Genomic DNA, 22973 nt, shown 5'->3' with positions numbered 1-22973 from the left:
TCCATAGTAACCAACATGGCATAATTATATAAAATGCAACATTTTTGTGAGTTAAATACTACATAATTATATATGTAGTTCCTATATACAATATATCTAATCCAAATAGTTAAATGATGCATGAGTGCAAATGTATAATAAAATATAATTTAGGAAAACATTTTGTACTTTATACTCTCCTTGATAGTAGTCCCTTTAACTTGACACATTTACTTCTAATTAGATGTTTTCCCCTTTAATTCTAACCTTATGATATATAACCCAATCTATAAGAAAAGTATATAAAAGTATATTCAATTAGCAATTTCATTATGACTAGGTTATACTACACTACTTGGGAAATTGACAGCTTTTGGTGGCTGAACATTAAACCTCCGGCAGCTAAGCATCGGATCTTCGGCAGCTGAAGTTGCATGTAGAGTGTTTCTTATTGTTTACATAGTTTGGCCACCAAAGTTTGATGTTTTGGCCACCGAACCTATAATTCCAGAATTCCCATTTACTTTACCTTTTGTTTCCCCTTATCCAATCACTCCACGATATATATAAGATCGTTTCCCACCATTTTTTCAACTCAATTAGGTTTCCATGTCAATACTATTCATTTATATTAAGTGTATTAAATATATTATTCACTCTCTCTTTAGACTAATTAATCTATCCAATCCCTAGCATCACACATCACTTTTAAAAATCCTTCTTTCCTACATAACTATTTAAATCTCTTTTTAAAAGAATATAAACATAAATAATACTTGTTATGCTTTTAGGGTTTTCTTTTCTACCTTCTTTTTCTTAACTTTAGATTTCCTTTTCTTGTTCTTTCTAGTATTCTGAAAAACAAAGTGGATTTAGGTTTCTCTAGCTTGCAAAGGTTTGGAGAGGGAGAGAAGGAATGTGGGAGAAGGAGATGAGGAAAAACAAGAGGAAGAATAGGAAGATTTTGGAGTATAAAAGAAATAAGTGATAGAGAGTATTTAGGGTTCTCTCCCTTTTTATATTTCTATCTTTCCATGCTCGGCTATCGAAGTTAAGCCCTTCAATGATCGAAGAAGCTTCCCACTGAGTACTTTAAAATTTCGTCTTTTAGTTATTTAGTTGCTATTTTGGTTAGCAAATTTATTTATTCTTTTACTTTATTACAAGTTAAGTTAGTTTTTTGGTCACTCAGCTCAAGAAAACATTCCGTCTCCCAGAAGTATATTCCTACACTCTACAATGGGGGGTATTACATTATCCATCTAAAACCTATCTAAGTGAGGAAAGGAAGACCAAGAATCCTACTTCTACCCTAGGTGGCATGTGGGATGTTTAGGGGCAAGGTGATTGATTGTCTTGGGTGGACATCTTATTTTTTATGCCTATTTCAAGGAAGCTACCATTATCCCTTCAAGAACACCTAAAACAAGATGGAAAAGGATAAATCAACCGTATTTACACCAAGGTGGTGTCTCCTTTGTGATTGGTGGAGAGAATGAGTTCCTAGTCATTTTAGTTTTATATTATTTTGTATTTATCTTATATTTATCATATTTTAAGAATTTGTTTATGTAGGATTTAATTCATATTCCTGGTAAGATTTATGTAATACGTGCCTATAAATAGGCATCTCTTTTGTAAGTTTTCATTATTATTCAGTGTTCAATTTTCAACTTAATAAAATTGCTATTTTTTCTTATCACTTGTGTGCAAGTGTGGCGAAATTCTTTTGGATTGTGTGATAAGTTGGACTTACCAACTTAATAATCTTGTGATTGTGGCATCTAGCTTTACTTATCGCATTCCCTAGCTAGGATTGTGTGACGTTTTTCACTGGTGTTGTTTCCTTCTTTTTGGTGATTTTATCTTATCAAAAGAGCTTAGATTACCTAATGATCTATATCTTTTCTACCTTTCTATCAATTTTTTTTTGTGTTTGTGTTCAAAAAATCATAAAAACCATAAAAGAGTTGTTCTTCTTTTGGGCATATAGTCTGAGTATTTTCCATAGTTGTTTTTGTTTCAACTCGTTTGGTTTATATTTTTCTAAATGTGACGTGTTTCTTATCCTTTTATACAATTTATTTTTGTTCTTGTTTAAGTTGTTTATTCTTTACTTTTAAGTGCTTATCTATTCGTAGTTCATTTAGTCATTTGTGTTTAAGAGCTACTAAAATGAGTCTTTTTTTTTATTGTGTTTTAGGCATATCCGTTTATTAGAGTTTTCAAGTTTCAAATATGACTAGGGATAGCCACAGATATAGCACTCATGAAAATTGCTCTACTTAAACCTAAACCTGATTAATAACTCTAATGATAGAATCAATCTCAAACCTTATTAAATTCATCCTAAATTATGTGTGTCCATTCCAAACTTAGTTATCATTGCTTGAATATTGCTTAAATCTATTTAATTTTATATATTTTAATTAATAATTTATATAAAAATAGTTTTATTAGTAATTTATATTTTAAAAATTTAATAATCTTATAAAATATTTAAAATCTTATTATTTAAAATATAATATTCTAAATTCTTTTATTAGGGAATTGACAGAGTAATATTCTGCGCTGAGTCTGTTAATTGAGTAGTATTCCTTCAATATCAAGCTAGGTTAATTAATATTCTAAAAATTTATAAATATTATTATAAAATATAATATATTTATATGTAATTATTTATTTGTATAAATTGATTGTCATAACTATAATATCTAAAGTATAAAATCTGAACATGATAAAATTTAATGTGGATATTATTTTATAAATCTAAATTTGCCTTAAATTTAATTATAAATTACCTAAACCCATGCTAATATGATTTCTTGGTACGAAACTCACCATCGTCCCTGAGTGCAACAGGTTGGCTTAGCAAATTTTAAGGATTATAATGTGAAGGACAAAGGAAATTAATTGTCATCGTAAATATCCATACGAATTTAAAACGTGATAAGCGAAAAAATAATAAAAGATCAAAAAGAACCCAGACAAACTACAGCACGGAACCTCCACTATAACGAGTTAACAATTCAATTACTTGTCTGCGCCTGAGTGACCGCTTCTCTTTCTCTATAGAAAACCCAAATCCTCTGGATGGAGGACTTCCCATCTTCCATCACGAGCAACAAACCGTTACCCTAATTTCTCCTCATCGCAGACCCTAAGTAGTACTCCACTTTTGGACTCCATTAGATTCCACCTTAATTTTGCAGGTTGCAGCAACGAGAACATTAGGCTACAGGCGACAGAGAAGAGGATTTAAGATGTTTTCCTGGAGCCTAGCGAAATCGGCGGAGGCCGTTTTCTCGGAGTGGGCGGTGAAGCGGCTTTTCAAGTTCTTGTTGAAGAAGAAATTAGGACAATTCTTGTTGGGGGATATCGATCTTAACCAGCTTGATATCCAGCTCAGCCAAGGCATCATCCAGCTTAATGATCTTGCTCTTAATGTTGATTATCTTAACCACAAGGTAGCTTCCTCAATTCAGCTCTTTTGTCAATTGTTACGTGAAATTTTGCTATTATATGTGTGTATTGTTTGTCGGAGTAGGTGAGCTATAGGTGTACAGAGAGTTAAAAGTTATGCTTATGCGTTCATTTTGCTGCGTACCCTTCTTGTTATGCTGGGGATTCTATTGATGGAAGTGGTTTTAGAGGAGGGGGACCCTATTCAGAGGATAAACACAGGTTATTTTTGTTTTTGCTATATGAAAGCAGGCTCACATGGCTTCTTATAGGTGGTTTAGTTGTGCCTTTTTTGCTGCTATTATGTACTTATATTTGATACGCTTCTCTTATCTGCTGCTTGATTTTGCGATGAATATAGTCTAAATTACTTTCAGTATGTCTGGTTTCTGGAAGGTGGAAGCAGAAGTAATTAAATTTCTAAGGAAAAAAAAAAAGGCAAAATGCCTATTTTGGCTGTTAAATATGGCCGATAGTCATATAAGCTTTTAAAGCCTTCAAATTTTAAAAAGATCAAATAAGTCATTCAGATTTTAAAAATAGATTAAATAGGCCCTTTTTTTTGGAAAAATAAGCCCTTTAAAGATAAAAGAAGACTGAAACTATAATTTGCTTCTAAATATAAATCTAGCCAAGGCTGTGCATGGAGGTTTTCTAGCACACGGGTCCTCATTAGCAATTCTGTGTATCTGATTTGCACCGTTTTTATCTGCTGCATCCTGGAGCTTGATAAGTTGTTAAACTATGACGAAGGTGGTGAACTTATAGAGAAGTTTCTTGAATCATTTTGCAAAGAACAACTTATTAATTTTCTTTAGGATGCAGCATATACTTAGTGGATCAGATACACAGGATTACTGATGAGGACCCGTGCACTAGAAAGCTTGATTTATATTAAAAGCAAATTATAGGTCAGTCTTTTTTGATCTATTAAAAGTTAAAGGATTGACTTGTCACCAAAGGCTTATTTGATCCATTTTTAAAAATTTAAGAGATTTATTTGATTTTTTTTTTTTTAAAGTTGAAGGGTTTAATTGGACCCTTAAACATTTTAATGATTTATGTGACTATTTGGCATAACTTAAAGGCCCCCTCAACACCCCAAAAAAAAAAAAAAAAAATCTATCATCTGTGTTGGGAGTGCACTTTAAAGGCTAAGATGTATGCTTCATATTGCCTTCTCATGGTGCTTTTTTGCTTGTGTCTTTGTTATCCAGATTGGTTCCACATCAGTGATTGTAAAAGAAGGATCAATTGGTTCTCTATCAGTTAAAATGCCTTGGAAGAGTAAAGGTTTTCAGGTTGAGTTAGATGAGCTTGAGCTTGTGCTTGCGCTTGCACCTTGTCCAAGGAATCAATCACCTGCAGGAGATGAGAATGATGGTTTTGATCAAGATAGTAATATTGATATGCAAAGTGAGGGAGGAAGTCATGGGCATGATATGATGGATAATTCTGCAAAATCTAGTTCAACTGTTGTTCATGAAGGTGTTAAGACAATTGCAAAGGTGGTTAAATGGTTTCTGACAAGCTTCCATGTAAATGTAAAAAAGTTAATTATTGCGTTTGAACCAGATTCAGGGGATGAGAAGAAGGTTGGTTGTCAGAAAACATTGGTTCTTCGAATATCTGAAGCAGAATGTGGAGCTTGTGTGTCTGAAGATGCTAAGTCAAATTCAGATATAAGTGTTGAGAGCTTTCTAGGAATAAGTCAGCTAACAAACTTTATAAAGTTCCAAGGAGGGGTGGTTGAACTGCTTAAGATGGATGATGTTGATAATGAAACTTGCTCTCCTTGTCCAGCAGGTTCAAGTTCTGGCGAGTTGTTTTCAGGGCATTGTCCATCTAATGCTACTCCAATTCTGACTGGGAGTAAAGGTGGATTTTCAGGGAATTTAAAGTTAAATATCCCTTGGAAGAATGGTTCCTTAGATATTCGTAAAGTGGATGCAAACATTTCCATTGATCCTGTGGAATTGAGGTGTCAACCTAGTGCAATTAAGTGGTTGTTAGTTTCATGGGAAACTTATTTGGATAAGGAGATGCAAAGCAATTCAACAGACAATGTTGATTTGAACTCTGCTTCTCATTTTTGTTCATCAACTTCCATTCCTGCTATGGTTGCCCCTGATAATGTGATCCCTGATCATGGTTCTTTTTTCTCTGCTTTTTATTCTTTGACTATGCAAGAATCAACGAGTGAAGCTATGCTAGCTGGATCACATCTTATACCTGATTGGGTTCCAAATTCTATCAAAGACGTTAACAAAGATGGTAGCCAAGAACTTGATCTTGGGGCAAGGTTAGTGCATCCTTTTTTTTCTTTTTTCCCTCCCCTCATAGAACAGTTTTTGAGCCCAAAGAGCAATGGTTGTGGCAAGTGCTGGTATGTTTTTCCAGGAAAAGGAAAAAAAAAAAAAATCAAGATGACTCAAATCAACAATAAGTTAACTGAAAATACAACCTACCAATACATGTAATTAGACTTGGCCACTGACGGGCCAGTTCGAACTGTGAACCGTGGGACCAGCCTGGGCGGTTCTGGTTCATGAACCAGCCTGGAACTGGGGTATAGGGGTGCCGGTTCTGGTACCCCCTCCTTGCACCTGAACCAGAACCAGCCCGATTCACAATTTTTTTTCTTTTTTTTTTTTAAATTATGTTGGATCCCTTTAATTATTTTATATAGAATCAGACGAACTGTGAATCCAACTGGACTGAAACAGTTCAAACCAGAACCGTTTTGAACCGGAACTTGTCCAAACCGGGAGGCTGCCCGAACTGGAGGTTCCTACTTGGAACTGGCCCATGGCCAGGTTTACTTGTAAACACCTAAAATAACTATTAATTCGACCAAAAAAATATAAGGAATTGAAATCAATCTAAAGAAATTACCCTATTTAGCAAATGATATATGGATCAAGCTGAGGAATGTCAAGATGTAGTGAGAAAAATTATGGAGGATCATATTTTGAATTGAAAATAGGCTTGAGAAGGAAGCAGCTGAAAAGCTCTCTTGGGCGTTTGGATAGTTAGCTGGAGAGGTAAGAGTGTTGGTGTTGTCAACAAAGTACCAAAAATATAAGTTGTTGGTTGTGTGGCAGCTAAACTGCTAAAGAAACCCCTAAATGGTAGGAAATAGCTGTTTCACTCCATTTTGGGTGTGAATTTAAAATTCCTATAATGTAAGAGAGAAAAGTGATGAAAGCTTAAAATACATTAGCATAATGCAATGGCCATTTTTAAAACATGAACAGACTTAGATATTCTCATGTTGCAAATGCAATCAAGTTCTCTAAAAAATTGATCTCTCTACCCTCCAAGCCCTACCGAAGGAAAAAGAACGAGTGAGATAAAATAATGTATCATGGATGCTACCATGGCAAAGCTTTATAGTATTTTTTTTTTTTTAATTAACCTTTTTAAAATATGAATCTGCAAATAGGAAAAAAGCTGGTATTTGTAAATCTTTAATTTGATTTATTGTTAAATGTTTCTAGTATTTCTAGGCACTATGCATATGTAAGCATGGATCAGATGATGTAATTTTATAACTTATATTGTATCTATAATTCTTGTATCTTATTTTTGTTGTGTATTTCAAGTAATGCTGAATCTTGACGTTGTACTGTTGGACTGTTTGCAGCATGGATCAGTTCTTCGAATGTTTTGATGGAATGAGAAGTTCACAATTATCACCGGGAAGCAGTGGGATGTGGAACTGGACATGTTCTGTTTTCAGTGCATTAACTGCTGCATCCAGTCTTGCATCTGGATCTTCGCATATCCCCTTAGGTTTGTGCACTTTTTACTATTATATATCAAAATTGTTGATTGTGTGGGTTTGTGCTTGCATTACTTGTTTTTTAATTTGCTTGCAACTTGTGTTCTATCTTAATTTATGCTGTGTCTAGCACGCTAGAACTTCTATTCTATTCCTTCTCATAGTTTAATTTATCATTTCATGTGGTGTGGTTTTGTTTGTGGGTGATGCCCAACTTAAGCATGCACAATTTACTTGATCGAAAATGCGAGTTTGTAAATATGAAGTTTCTTGCATTGTGGTTTAGATTATTTAGGGTCTGTTTAGCATTGTTGTTAGGGTTGCTATTGAGAAAAACACTTTATCAAATATATTAGTTGGAGAGTATTAATAATTGATTCAAAAATTAAATTTGATATGCTTTAGCTATAAGAACAGTAAAATAATAAAACATTTTTTTCCAAGTTGCTTTTCTTAAAAGCATTTAGAGCCTGTTTGGCACTGTGATTAAGGATTTAAGAACAGCTTAAAGTGTCATTTTAAATATTGTTAAAAAAGCAATTTGGAAAAGCTGTTTTTATTATTATTATTATTATTATTATTATTATTATTATTATTATTATTATTATTTTGAGAATAAAGCAAATTTAATAAAACCAACGAAAACAAGAAACATCCAAGTTTGCAGTGTAAGAAACAAAAGATGGCATTTCTTCAAGCCAAATATCCTCATCAGAGGAGGTGATTGCATCCTTGGCAAGAGCATGCACTAGCTGGTTTGCTCTGCGTGGAACATAGGCAAAGCTGATATCGTTGAAAGAAGTTGCAGCAGTGATGGTGTCTTCAACACATAGCGCTTGTGGAGGAGAAAAAGCAATACTTCTGTTCAGAGCTCTGATGTTAGAGAGGCTGTCGCTGTTAACAACGATACTACAGAAGCCTACACTGCTGATAGAGCTAACTGAACACCATATCAAACAGCATGTGCCTCTGCCAATTTGGAGTCCCATGTAGACCTAAAGCCCTTTCAACACAATTCCTATGTCATCCCTTGCTGCAATACCCATACTAACATGACCAGACTCCACACAGGCAGTTTCAATATTTAACTGATAAAGGTGATCTGGTAGTGGCATCCAGGATTCTCGGATATGATGTCTCTCTGAGATCTCACTTCAGTCACAGGCATTCTTAAATTCCAGCCATGAAGACAAGCCTCTGTTAATAACCCTGAGAACGTCTGGAGTGAGCTTTTGAGCACTGCATTGTTTCTCTCTTTCCAAATGCTCCAAGCCATCATGGCCAAGAGCTCCACATGATCTTTGTCTTTCTCTTTAAACAACCACTGTATAATACAAGCTCCAGCTGAAATCGCAAAGGGCATAAATACCAACACTAGTAGCAAAAGAGCAATGGAATAGTTTCTTCTTCTTATTTTGTTCTTATGATTAAAATATGTCAAATTTAATTTTAAATCAATTTTTAATACTCTAACTAATATACTTAAGAAAGTGCCTTCTCAACAACAATAATACTAACAGACCTTATAGTGGTGCTTTTTCTAAAAGTTGCTTTTTGACCCATAAACTCAATGCCATATGGGGCCTTAGTAACATTAGGGTAAATAGCTGATTGTGGCCTTTATATAGAAGAAGGGTGAGCATTTGGTCGGTTTGGTTTTAAATCAAAAAAAGAAACCAAAATTTGAATTTCATTTAAAATTAAAAACCAAACCGAACTACGTATACCTCCGAACTAAACCAAACCAAAATAAGTCGGTTCGGTTTACATTTTCAGTTTTCCAGACCTCCATTTTTCCTCTATGTTCAAATCACAGATATACAGTCACAAATTCAAATAAATATCCAAAACAAAATAATTGAAAACAAAAATTTCCATTAACAAATTTAACTCAAAATGACAATCATCCGATCAATCTTACATATTGCAGAAAATAAATTAAAAAAGGAAAGGAAAAATAAATGGAGGAGCTGTGGGCCTCTGGTGCTGGTGCTGCAGTGCTAGGGCGCTGATGTTGAGGGGCTGTTTTCCTGTGGCGTTGGGCCCTAAGGATGGAATCACATACACTGTGCACGGCAGAAAATAAAGGAAGAAATGAAGTGGGAAGCAATAAAGGAAGAAAATAAACTAAATATTCTAGGCGAGGAAGAAGTGGGTGGAGAGCACAAGAAGAGAGAAGAGAAGGGGAAATGAAGGGGAAGAAAGCAAAGAGCAAAGGAAGAAAGCAGATGGGGAGGTGGGTGGTGGGGCAAGGAGAAGATGGGTTTTGTGAAAGAATGATCATATATTATGGATTGGATGGCTTAGATTATTTCTAAGAGATGGATGGCTGGGGTTAATTCAAAGGTTTAGTAAAAGTAAAAAAAAAAAAAAAAGATGCAATTTGGACATGAATTTTATTAATTATTTTTCAAAGTTCTAAACTTCTAATATTATAACTTCTATTTTTGGAGAGTATTGGCATATGAGGTGCGCATGTTTGTTTATGAATCTACACTTGTAAAGCTTATGCTTCATTATTGGCTGGTGGTTATAATTTACAACATGAACTGCTGGAATCATTGTTGAGCCATAGTTGGCCTTAATCCCAATAATCTTTTTAAACTGTATCATCACCTTAAGGCTCATAGTTACCCAGTCTAAATCTGTAAAAGGTGCTTTCATGCAGAATTTATTCTTGGTAGATTGTAGACTGATGGATTTTGTTGTAGTTAAATTTTTTTTTCCTTACCAGTAATACCAGCTATATAAATGATAGATAAACTTGAGATCCAGGATTTATTCATTGACTGGGATCTGAGTGTGGTATTTTCTGTTCTATAATTCTTGTTTCATGCTGAAGAGGGTGTAATTGTTGGTATGCTTTTTTAGATATTTGGTTTTTAGTGCTGAAATAGATTTTTCCTTTTCAATTGTATACAGAACAGCAGCATGTTCAGACTAACCTTCAAGTGAATTTGGCTGGAATTTCTATCATATTATCTTTCAAAGATGAAGATCAGGAGTATTTGTATGGTTCAAAGGGTGATCAAAGTAGTAATGGTTTACATGTTCATTATATGGTTGCAGAATGCAAAGACATTTATGTTGCCTTGCAGGTAATATTGTGCTTGTAGAATTTAATCCTTTTTACATTCTATATCTCTTTGTTGGCTTTACATGATATTCCTCTACATTAACTTAAAACATTTGATAAGGTCAACAGATATGTCCTCAAGAAATGAGATTTGAAGGAAAAGTGCAGCATATTGAGGTTGCTGATTACTCATGCAATGAAAATGATGTCATGAACCTTCGCTTGACAGAGTGCAGTACTGTTAGCAACAGTGCAACTCTTAAGATTCAACAAATGCAAGGAGAAGTTCAAGCTGCTCTTCCTCCACTTTCTTCACCTGTCAAAGATCCTGATTTAGGTGAATTAAGTGTTCAAAATGCTTTAGATGTTTTTAGAAATATGACAAAAGTCAAATTGCTCAGTACCTCAGGTGTCACTCATTGCCAATTTGCTATAAATTCTGATTTGTTAGATGAAAGTTTAAAAGGGTCAACATCATTTTCAGTGCAATTGCCACATTTCATATTTTGGGTGAACTTCTGGTCTATACATATGTTACTGGATCTTCTGAAGGATATTGGAGAATATGTGAAGATGAATGGTAAGAGGAATAGATTTTCTCCAGTGAATCAAAAGTGTAGAACGTCTCTTGGCAATGAGAAAAAGGGTTCATGTACTGTTGTTGCAACATTGTCTTCCACAGAAAAATTAAAAGGCAATATATCAATCCCTAATGCGAGGATAATTATATGTTTCCCCTTGGGAACTGGCAAGGATATTGGGGGCTACTTTTCCTGGGTTCATTTTATTGCTGTTGACTTCACATCACCATCATCTTTTGGGAAGGGAAAAGTTCAAGACACTAGTTTATCATCAGATACCTGTTCTTGGAAACAGTATAGTTCTAAGGTCACACGCTCTTTGCATTTGAATGCTGGTAATCTAAATATTTACTTGGTCAATCCTACATGTAAAAGTGATGCTGAAATCAATTCATCTGGTGTGCCAAGGCAGATGTTTTGTGCTCAGAAGATTTTATCCATCAGCAACAGAGTTGGTTGTCTTTCTACTGTTAGTATGTTTTGGCAGGATGGTTCTCTGACTGGTCCTTGGATAGCTGAGAAAGCCAAGTCCTTGGCTATTTCAGAGGAATCCAGGAGCAGGGAAAAGACTGCAGTGAAAGGTTATGAATTTGCCTCTGTAACTTCTGTGAAGGGTCTGGAAGACACAAATTCTCAAACTCGGAAAGAGATACTTTTGAGCTCTGCATTTTTCCTGCATATTCATCTATTTCTTGTTTCCATTGATCTTGGCAGTCCTCAATATGGTAATTTGCATAATCTTTTGGATCAGATGATTAATGGATTATCAGGAGCAGTCTGTGACCCAATAAATGCTAGGGAAGTGTTGTCTGTGCCTCAAACATCAATCCTTGTGGAATGTGCTTCTGTAGAGATTGTAGTTAGACCAGATATGAAGGAGGATGCAAAAAATTCATTGCAGAGTGAACTTCCTGGATCTTGGCACTGTTTTAAATTGAAAGTTCAAAAGTTTGATATGTTGTCTGTTTCGAATATTGGAGGCATTGGGAGTGCCAATTTCTTTTGGATGGCCCATGAAGAAGGTAAATTGTGGGGTTCAATCACTGGGGTTCCAGATAAGGAGTTTCTTCTGATTTCTTGTAGCAACTCTACAAGGAAACGCGGTGATGGAGGAGGTTCAAATGCTTTATCTTCTAGGTTGGCTGGTTCTGATATTGTATACCTATGGGATCCAAAGAACTTACATGAGTCTACATCTGTTACTGTCAGATGTGGCACAGTTGTGGCTGTTGGTGGTCGCTTGGATTGGTTTGATGCAATATCCTCCTTTTTCACCATGCCTGCGCGTGAAATCGAGAAAGCGGGTGATGATAATTTGCCAGAGGGGGATATGAATGCACCTTGTGTAATAGCTTTCATTCTCAAATTGGTTGATATTGGTTTAAGTTATGAGCCCTATTTGAAGAATTCAGTGGTTGCTGATCTCCCTCCTGAGTCCAGTTACTCATATTTCAAAGATGAAACCGGAAAGCCACATGTTGCTTGTCTGTTAGCTGCATCTTCCTTGACTCTTTTGAATACAACTACAGAGGCTTCTATGAATAATGACTACAAAATTATAGTGCAAGATTTGGGTTTCCTTCTCTGTGCAGCATTTGAGAATCCTGATGGCACTTACAGTGTGGAGCATCTTCATGAGATGGGTTATGTTAAAGTTGCACAGGAGGCATTTGTTGAAGCAATTTTAAGAACCAACTGTAAGAATGGTCTTTCATGGGAGTTAGAATGTTCAGATTCCCACGTTTTTGTGGAAACCTGCCATGATACTACCTCTGGTTTGATACTGTTGGCTACTCAACTCCAACAGCTTTTTGCTCCTGATTTGGAGGAATCGATTGTGCACTTGCAGACTCGATGGAATAATGTTCATCAATCCCAAGAGAGAAATGAATTCAATGACGATTGTAGGACACCCGATAATAATTCAGCTTTGTTAACATGTCAAGTGCATGCCTCTAGTGGTGATGCAAATAATAAACTGGGGATTGTTGGTTTAATGGATGAGATATATGAAGATGCATTTAATTTGGATGGGAATCAGGACTGCCAATATTATTCTAATGAATCACAAGTTCATGTTTCATTTGATGAAAGCCTCCTTGGAGAGGCCTTCTGCCCAAGTATTAGAGCTCCTGAATTTGTCTCTGATGATGTATCTTTTGATGGGTCTACTCCTCTAATAGGACTAGAAAGTAGTCAAACCTCATATTTACAGAATGGTTCCTTGCCAGAACTTATAGAAGGCTATTGCTTGTCTGAGTTACGCCCATTGTCAGAATTGTCCTTTGGCAGGCAGTTGCCATCTGAGATTATTAAATCCCGATCCAGGAATTTTGGGGATGGAGATCTTGGAAGAGGAAATAGTGGATGGTATAAGGATACTTCTTTAAGCATTATTGAAAATCACATTTCTGAAGAAAGTGAAGAAGCCAGCTTGAATAAGGTTTTGGAAGACAAGCTTTCATCTTCTGACCGTATAAGAGCTGATAATTTTGGAAAGCCCATGGGGTGTGTACTTCTTAAGAACATTAATGTAAGCTGGAGAATGTTTGCTGGTTCTGATTGGCATACACATGAAAAGAATGGTGGGTCTTCTAGAAGTCTTCATGGAAGGGATACAACTACTTGTCTAGAGCTTGTACTATCTGGGACACAATTTCAATACGACCTGTTCCCTGTTGGTGGAATATGTGCTTCTAAGCTTTCTCTTTCAGTTCAGGACTTTTACCTTTATGACAGGAGCAAATCTGCACCTTGGAAACGGGTATAAATTATCTGCCTTTCTTAGTGATTGTTTTATTATTTTTATCACGAATAGAAAATGTTTTGAGCAGTTCTCTCCCTTTTGAAATGGAAGGTACTGGGATATTATCGTTCAAAAGATCATCCTAGGGAATCCTCTTCAAAAGCACTTAAGCTAGGCTTGGAAGCTGTCAGACCAGATCCTCTAACCCCTCTTGAGGAGTACCGGTGAGTCATTTCCACTGAGTCTTTATTTGGTGGAAGCCTTGACGTGTGAACCTTTTCCTTTTAAGACAAACAGTATGCATGACTAGCAACATTCTCGCTTCGTGGCAGAAACCATTTGTTAGTCTTTGGGGGGTTGATGATTATGTCTTGGTGCACATTCTCTTGATAAGGGTTAGAAGGGATCCTACTGTTTATGATAGTTTGGGAATAGAATATGGTTATCTGTGTCTTTCTTTTTGTTTATTTCTTTATTTGTTGTCTTGATTTATCTTGATTGAAGAAAGGACTAGCTATATTCCTTTATTATCTTTTGTGAGCATATTCTGAAATCTTCTGAGGTTCAATTGGACAAAAATGTTTTTCTTGTTCCTTATAAAGTTCAAATTTATTTCATTCATTTAGAGTCAATCTTGTTTCTGCAATCAATGTGAAAAAATTGTTGTGTTCTTCCCTGACCCTTTTTTCTTTCTGATTACATTATTTGATTTCTTTGCGGAGAAGCACAGTGTGTGCTAACAATGCTTACTAGATGTAAATTTTTGCATTTTTGCCCTTTCAGGTTGCGCATAGCTTTGCTTCCTATACTATTGCAACTTCATCAGAGCCAACTTGATTTTCTCATTGGCTTTTTTGGTGCAAAAGGCTTATCAACTGATCAGTTTTCAGATCCTAATCAAAATTCAGGTGGTGCAAAACCACATGCAACAAAAAATCTTGCAGGACATAGAATTGCAGATGAGGCATTGCTTCCCTATTTTCAGGCAAGTGCATAGTAGTCTTGTCATTAAGCAAGTGGCATATTATCATGCATCATCTTTTTTAGCATTGCATCCACTGTTATCAAAGGCGCGCCTCAGGCGCAGGTGATGTTGCCTGATGGAAGGAGAGGCATGGCACTTCACTGAGGCGCGAGGCGCAGAAAGGCACGCCCCATGGGGTCCAGGCACAGGGAAAAAAAAGTTAGGGTTTATAAGCCAACAGCCAGCAGTCAGCCACCAAAGAAAGAGAGGAAGAAGAAGAAAAGGAGGAGAGCTCAAACCTGTGATTTCCAGCAGCTGGTTATGTTCTAAATATTATTGTTTTTTCTTCTTCTCATCTTCTACCGGGTGCTCTCTCTCTCTCTCTCTCTCTCTCTCTCTCACAGCAGCAGCTGCACTTTTTTTTTTATTTGCCATGCTCTCTTCCTACCCATATGCTCTCTCTCTCTCTCTCTCTCTCTCTCTCTCTCTCTCTCTCTCTGTGTTTTGGTCCAAGGCGCAACTGCTGCACTCTTCTTCTTCTTTTTTTGGTCATGCTCTTTTCCTACCCAGATGCTTTTTTTTTTTCAGTCTAAATTTCTGATTTTGTTTATAGCAAACGTGAAAGAATGTTGACATAGGAATTGTGAAAGTAAGTTAGAGATGCTAATTCCATTACTCTAAATTTCTTATTAGCTTTATGGGTTAAATTTGTTATTAGTTATTAGCTTTTAGTTTTATGATTGAATTAAATCAGGTTTATTTTCTTGTTGCTAATTGCTATTAGGTTATGCTATTAGTTTAGAGTTTATTATAAATTATTAGAAATATAATAATTGAGTTAATTTTATTGCAAATTATTAATTTCTATTATTATAATTGGATTATGGTATTATAAATTGATTTGTATGTTGCGTTGTGTAGTTTTGTGTTACTTGAAGTGTGATAGAATATTTATAATTTTTTTTAATTTATATATATTTTTTAATTTTTACGCCTTGCCTTGCTTAGGCACGCGTTTGTGCCTTGCACCTAGGCTCCAGGACACCTTAGCGTCTTGGTGTACCTTGAGCATTTAATAATTTTGATTGCATCTTTTCCTTTTTAGCATAATTCTGTTAAGCTACTACTGCTTTTGCTTACGTACAGTTCTATATACTTGTGGATTAATTTTTCCATATGATATAATGTTTCATCAGGACATGTTCTTTGTGTTTGTCTTGTCCTTCCATGAATTGTTCTAATTCACCGTTAATTACCCAAAACTCTAGAAGAAATTTTGCCAAGAAACCTAAAAAGCTTTTTCCCCTCAATATAATTCACTACCAATTTGGTCTTGGTTCAATATAATTAATTCTCGATGTGGGAGTTGTCATGCCCACCTTTGTCAAGACATACTTAATTTTGTGTCGGCTAGTCATACGCCATTGTTTTTGAAGTTGTGTCCCTGGTTTATATCTTTGTTGTCAGTTGGATATTCTTGATTGAAACTGGAGAAAACTGTGTTCTCAAGCAAATAAATAATATTATGTAGTTCCTTGTTTAGCTGAGGATATGGCCAGCAGGTAATACTCTGGTGTGCTTTATTTTCGATGAATTATTGCATGGGAAATTTAGAATTGACTATTAAACTATTATCATATTTTTTTTTTTATAAAATCTGTTTTGGATTTGTTATTGATTTTTAGTTTTTAATTCTATTAGTTCTCTGTACTGATTATATTATTTATTTCAGAAGTTCGATGTAGATCCTATTGTTCTTCGGGTTGACTACAGTCCCCATCACGTAGATCTAGCAGCGTTGGGAGGTGGAAAGTATGTGGAACTTGTAAACCTTGTCCCTTGGAAGGTGAATATTTCATTACTTGCATCAAATTTGACAAGATTGTATTGTTATGATCCTAAAGCAGCAACCTTTACTGAACAAAGAAACTGTTGTGGTAGCAATTTCTGCTTACAAACTTCAGTCATTTGGCTGTTATGAACTTTGAACTTGTTACTTTAGATACCAAGTGTTGTAGTTGATTTGTGAACATAATAGCGCCAAGTATTACTGAAGTGGTCCATTTTTATGACACTAATTTTTGGCATAGTGATATTTCTGGAAATTGCTAAGGATATAAACAAACAATTCCAGCGTAAGTGGTTATGCATAATTTTGTATCTAGTAAAATATCTATCAAATTTTAAGTCTTCTGTTTAATCCTTCGTGTTATTCTCTGGAAATAGATCTAGCGGGAACTTTGTAGTGCATTGCAGAAACTGTTTTCCTAACAAATTGCTAATTGAGGATAAGTTGAGAGAAGGGAGATTGAGGTGGTTTGGTCATGTGAAGCGTAGACATACGGAGACTCCAGTTAGATAAGTGGAGCACATTAGGTTAGAGGATAGAAAGAAAAAAAGGGGTAGACCTAAATTGACTTGGAGGATAGTAGTATAATATGACCTACAAGTATTACACATTTCTGAGGATTTAACCTAAAATCGTTTAGAGTGGAGAAAGCGAATCCATATAGCCGACCCTAAATTTTTGGGATAAAGGCTTAGTTGAGTTGAGTTGAGTGTATTGCTGTATCAACACCTTCATATGCTACATATCTGCTTCTTAAATTCACACTTGTCATAAGAGATGCTTTTTAAAATTTGAGAGTGGAATGCTTAAATCACGAATTAGCAAATTTTGATGCAGGGGGTTGAGCTTCAACTCAAATGTGTTCATGCTGTTGGTGTCTATGGCTGGGGCAATGTATGTGAAACAACTATCGGGGAGTGGTTGGAGGATATTTCTCAAAATCAGGTTTCTGTAACATTCGTCATACACTAACAATTCTGCAATTCTGTTCTCCTGGATATGTTGTTTACTGATATTTGTTTCTCTTCCTTGTGATATAGATACATAAAGTTTTGCAAGGCCTTCCTACCATTCGGTCCTTGGTTGCTGTTGGTGCTGGTGCAGCAAAGCTTGTTTCTTTGCCTGTTGAGAGCTATAGGAAGGATCAGAGAGTGCTTAAAGGAATGCAGAGAGGTAAATCTTGTAAATTCAACTGATTTTTTTGGTTGTGTTGTGTAGATGCCTAATGTTACATTGTTAGCATATTTTACGACTACAAAGTCTGGAAGGTGGAGTACTTGTAAAGAGTTTTACTGCATGCATAATAGGCATCCAATTATTTTTCATTTCTTAATCATATTTCTTGATGCACTGCAAGCTCATAAACTCTAAAAGATTTTCTGTTAATGATCTTGTGTGCATCTTTTGCACCCCTTTTTTCTGTTGGCATCTTTAATCCATTTGTCACTCGTTGAATTTGATTCTTAACACCTATGAATTGAATTTGATAGGTGAAACATATATCAAAACAGGATGTGAAAGTGTAATTAATGAGAATTAAGTTTAACTCGTTAACTATTCTTCAACATTTATACGAGTTTAAACATAAAAATACTTGATAAACAATTCAAGTCAGTCAAATAGAGAGATATTTAAGTCCATATATCTCTATGTCATCCTAACTGGAGATATATTTAAAACTGTATAGATCCCAGCATATATTGAATGCTTAAGATCTAGGAAATTTATTTCTACTATAATCAGGCTCTCTATACATATCTCTAGATGGGCTTGGTTATATTGGACATCTCTAGATTTTGTGCATGTATATATGAATTGTCTGTTCACGTCTAAATCTGTATTTATTTGTGAAATTAAATTGTGAACAAGGGAGTTTGGGCATGCATGTCAAATTGTTTGAAGACTTTGTGTCGCTGATTATCATTGATGGCATTATTGTTTTTCTTGTCTGATTCTAATTCTTTGTTTGATGTAATATTTGGTTACCATACATATTCATGTCAATGGTAATTATTGCTGGCAATAACAAGTAATTTCTTTCCAGGTACAATTGCATTTCTTAGAAGTATATCACTTGAAGCTATTGGACTTGGGGTGCATTTGGCAGCGGGAGCTCACGAGATTTTGCTCCAAGCAGAATATATTCTCACAAGGATTCCTCCTGTATCATGGCCTGTAAAAGCCAAAACAAAGCCTAATGTGAGATATAATCAGCCAAAAAGTGCCCAACAAGGAATTCAGCAGGTGAACATTACAATATACTTTGTGTTTTGCATGGTTGCTCATGATATTGTTTTTAACACCTAAAAGCTGTTTCTTCTAAATTATATTTTCATTTTTTTTTCAATGGGAGTAAAAACACAGCATAATAAGATTGGCAGTGTGTATCACTGTGCTCTTTAAAATGTTTTACGAAATAAATTGATGTGTGTGCAACCAATACTTTTCCCAAGGATTTGATGTTTTCAATTTGATAGGCATATGAGAGCCTCAGTGATGGCCTAGGTAAATCTGCTTCTGCTTTAGTTCAGGCACCATTGAAGAAGTACCAGCGCGGAGCTAGTGCAGGATCTGCCTTGGCAATTGCTGTACAGGGTGTTCCCGCTGCTACTATAGCTCAAGTTTCTGCATGTGCAAGTGCAGCACATTGTACTCTTCTTGGACTAAGAAATAGGTCCGTACATTTAGCTTTATTTTGAAAAGTCTTATAGTGTCTGTCTAGTCATTTCTAATTTTTTGTGATGTATCCCTTACAATTGTTTATGTACTTTTGTTGGGTATGCTTGCAGCCTTGATCCCGAGCACAAGAAAGAGTCCATGGACAAGTATTTGGGTCCTACTCAGCCATGCGATAGGAATTGATCCAATGTATGGATTTCACCTTAACACAACAGACTGATGTATCTTGCCATCCTATCCGGAATTCTCTTTGTAGTCATGGTAGTCTGTATGTCATGTGAGTTGAACTCTCTTATAACTTGCTCTTACATACATCCCTGATAACAAATTATTGAACTTGCTTTATCAAGTGGGATAAAAAATTGTCTATGGTCTTGGCAAGCATGGAGTAAAAAAGTTTGGTTTTATCTTCGGTGAAAACTGCTCCAATAATTGTTGAGCGTTGTAGGCGGTGATACATCTCCAGACTGTGGTAGTAATCGTGCCTTTGTTGATTTGGATTGTGTTTTGAGTCAAATTTTTAACAGCAGTCGAAAATACAATTATCACTTGTGCTTAACCTCATTAAGAAGAAATGTTTACATATAGCTTGTATTTCTGGAATCAAGAGATTAATCCTTCAGGCCAACACATTATCTCATTGCTTACAAACTTATTTCTGGCCCTGACCCTGAAGTATTACATTTTGTATGCAGGTGTACAGTCGATGAAAACCATCAAATAGATTCTTTCTGGCAATTTTGTTCATAATGTAAATGCTGATTGGTGCTTATAAGATTTTCACCATACTGCCAGATAATTGTAAATTATAGTAATGAAAATTGGTTACTAGGTCATAGAAAGATGTGCCCTTGATTTTTTCACAGCAGAATGTATGTTGATTTCATTCATAGTATAAGATTTTATCTTATACAACAATAAATATTAAGGTTTGATAATTTTTAATGTGATTATGAGCTCTGTTTTTCTTGCATCAACTTTACATGGACATGATTCCCAGTTTTGTAAGTGTTGATTTGAATTTTATAAAGTTCTTGGGGAGGATTCCACTTGCTTTATATTTAACAATTTTTTTTTTTTGCAGTCAATTTATACTTTTATAATAAAATTGTGATTTATTTGATTATAAATAGTTGTTGTTAGATTGTGAATATTTATCTTTAATTATTATTTTTTTAAATGTGAATATTTTATTTGTATTTTTAATTGATCTTTTTTATATAAATATATCTTACTTTCACAAATTTAAAAGTTTAGATACATTGTCTCTACAAATTTAAGACTTTGATCCACCACTAATATATTTGATAAAAAAGAAAGTTTTACAGTTATGAAAAATTGTATTCGTTGGAGGGGCAAATTTATAAATAATTTTCCGGACTTTTCTAATAGTCTTTACATTTCCTTAAAGCACTTGATCATGTCAGCCAAGAAAAATGGAAATCAGCTATTGCTCTTTTGCTGGTAATTGAGGGAAAGGAAGAGGATAAAAACCAGGGTGGGCTCATTCTTTCAAATCACATATCGATTGTGAATTAGGGTGTGAATGGATTTATAAGCATTTTGATAATATAGACTTATAAGTACTCAAATAAAATTATCAGGATTTTACTAGGGAACAAGGAACCCCCTATATCTACTTCTATCAAAGAAAAAAAATGTTAAGGAAGAGGATAAAAGAAAAACAAGCTCCTCTATGTCCAAACCATTTAAAGAAAATGGATGATGAATGTAGAAAATTCAATGCTTAGACAAAAAGCAATTAAATAATATGATAATTCCATTGATTACATTGATCAATTCAATACTCCTCGATGTAAGGAAGTAGTTCTTCAACTGCAAATATTTGTACACACACACAACAGCCAAATATCACTTCCTCCCAGGGAGAGAGGATAGGCTAGGGGAGGGATGGCGTCATCTATTGTGAAGAGAGTAATTTGTTTGTGTCAAATATATAAAGAGGTGAAGGCATGTAATTTAATTCATTAAGAAAAGAAATGAAAGTTAAAACACAATCTCAACTCTCGTGTTTTCAATATGTGAAATTTAGTTGCCTTAAATTGCACCTATGTATGCCTCATTGCCATCCTCTCCCTTCTTTCAATCAACACTTTCTGTAGCACAAAAAGACAAATTCAATTACAACGAACTTTATGTCATCTTTATGAGGAAAAGTAATAATAATAATAAAAAAAAATAATAAAACCCCCATCTATCAAAGCAATTAAAAGAATTTCATCAAATGACTAAAACAATGCAATTTGATGAAATAACCAAAAATTTTGATTCACCAAAATGAATTGGAATAATAAATAAAAAAAATTGAATAAAACTGCATAAGTAGTTTTTAAAATTTTGAAAAATTAGCATAAAATTTTTGTATTTTGAAATTTGGCTGATTCCGTCAAGATTGACAAGTTTAAAATTGTCAAAACGTGATAAGGATTAGCTTTTTTTTTGTTTAATAGGCCTAATAATAATAATACTAAAATTAAAAATTATTAAGAGAGAAAAGAAGCAGCTATCTAACCTGTTCTTTCCAGCTAGCCCCTCATCATGACCAAAAACAGGCTCCTTCTCGTCAACTATTCCTTGAAAAACTTCAATATTTCTATCTCCTTTCTTAGATTCAATGTGACCCCTTCTCAATCCCAATCTCTCTTTCCACCAACCTGAACTCTTCTGTACCCTTGGCAATGCAGCAAAATCATCATCTTCATCATCATCGACAAGTAATTCGTCTCGTAAAGTCATTTTTCTAAGCTGGTTGGTGCAGTTGTCCTTCAATGGTAAAATCATTCCCTTGCAAAAGATCTCATCTGCAGGAATCATGCTGTAGTTTCTCACAGAGAATTCGAAATCTGAAGAAACGGGTGCCTCTCTATAGCTCTTTTCATATTTGATAGCTTCTTGTGCATCTGCAAAATCACTGGAGAAGGAGATTCTTGGGTCCATAGAGGAAGTGTAAAGGCCTTGTTGCTCATTGTTGAACATGTTTAAGCATGCCATAAAAATTCAAACCAATACCCGCTAAATCTTTTTAACTTGTTCCATTCAATACACTGTTCAAAATTCACACGGAGATGCTTGTATTTTATACAATGGTTGAGCTTGTTTTATGTGCATGTTTAGCAGACATCTCATGTTACTTAGATTTGTCACTTTGTGATTAAAGATGAGTCTATATACTAATATTTTACTATTAGTACCAACGCTTTAGTTCAATGATATCGGAGTCGTCTCTAGAACTATAAGGTCTCGAGTTTAAATCTTAGTTAGAGTGGATTGTATAAAAAATATATTTTACTAATAGTGGAAGCTGTAGTTGTAAGTTAAAGGACATAACATTATTGACCACAATTTTAATGTTTAGTATAACTTCTCATGCAAGTGATTCTTGGCAAACAGATAAGGCCATTTTGCTCCTAATATTCTGCCTGATGTGGCCAAATCATGTTACTTTAACATGACCATTAGTTTAAAACTATTCACAATCATTTGACCATTAATTACAAGACTTCGCTAATCAATTCTCCAAGATCAAACCAATTACACTTCAAAAGGAAGGACCTCCTCAAGGATCTATTACCATTTTCCTTAGATAATGTAAAGGAATATTTTCTTTAGACGTTAAGAAAATTTGAATGAGATATTTCAGATTGCAGGTTCTAGGAAATAATTGAATTTAACTCTTGGATGTCATAAACGAGTAGGGTAGATTGAATTTGATTCGAGTCATTTTGTGTATTTTCTTAAATTTTAGTTAATTGTAGAGTATAAATTTTTTCAGATTAAATCATTTTATTATAAAAATTATGACGTTTAAAGATCAAATATTAAGGATGAAATT

The 22973-nt window shown here is 34.8% G+C and overlaps 2 protein-coding genes across 8 annotated transcripts; one reads left to right on the top strand and one right to left on the bottom strand.

Moving 5' to 3' along the window:
- The first annotated feature begins 2949 nt into the window (after positions 1–2949).
- LOC110658938 (autophagy-related protein 2) lies at positions 2950–20093 on the top strand. Of its 7 annotated transcripts, XR_009143234.1 has the most exons (15): positions 3299–3446; positions 3527–3663; positions 4659–5743; positions 7088–7236; positions 10148–10323; positions 10431–13646; positions 13740–13852; positions 14412–14613; positions 16325–16438; positions 17279–17386; positions 17482–17614; positions 18486–18685; positions 18919–19115; positions 19231–19397; positions 19816–20093. XR_009143234.1 is itself a non-coding variant. In XM_058134165.1 (13 exons), exons 1-13 carry the CDS (start codon positions 3243–3245, stop codon positions 19301–19303), a joined length of 5970 nt encoding a protein of 1989 aa, XP_057990148.1. In that variant the 5' UTR covers positions 2961–3242; the 3' UTR covers positions 19304–20093. The 7 variants fall into 7 exon arrangements, 2 of the variants coding, with proteins under 2 accessions (XP_021672427.2, XP_057990148.1); XR_009143232.1 differs by lacking the exon at positions 3527–3663 and having other exon boundaries at positions 2961–3446; positions 18973–19115; XR_009143231.1 differs by lacking the exon at positions 3527–3663 and having other exon boundaries at positions 2961–3446.
- A 1472-nt stretch (positions 20094–21565) lies between these two features.
- LOC110658923 (uncharacterized) lies at positions 21566–22213 on the bottom strand. The gene has a single exon (XM_058135159.1). It carries the CDS (start codon positions 22130–22132, stop codon positions 21569–21571), a length of 564 nt encoding a protein of 187 aa, XP_057991142.1. The 5' UTR covers positions 22133–22213; the 3' UTR covers positions 21566–21568.
- Positions 22214–22973: the final 760 nt, after the last annotated feature.

The sequence above is a fragment of the Hevea brasiliensis genome, chromosome 14, assembly GCF_030052815.1.
Source record: "Hevea brasiliensis isolate MT/VB/25A 57/8 chromosome 14, ASM3005281v1, whole genome shotgun sequence".
Lineage (NCBI taxonomy): Eukaryota > Viridiplantae > Streptophyta > Magnoliopsida > Malpighiales > Euphorbiaceae > Hevea > Hevea brasiliensis.
This window is presented reverse-complemented; position numbering and strand designations above follow the sequence as displayed.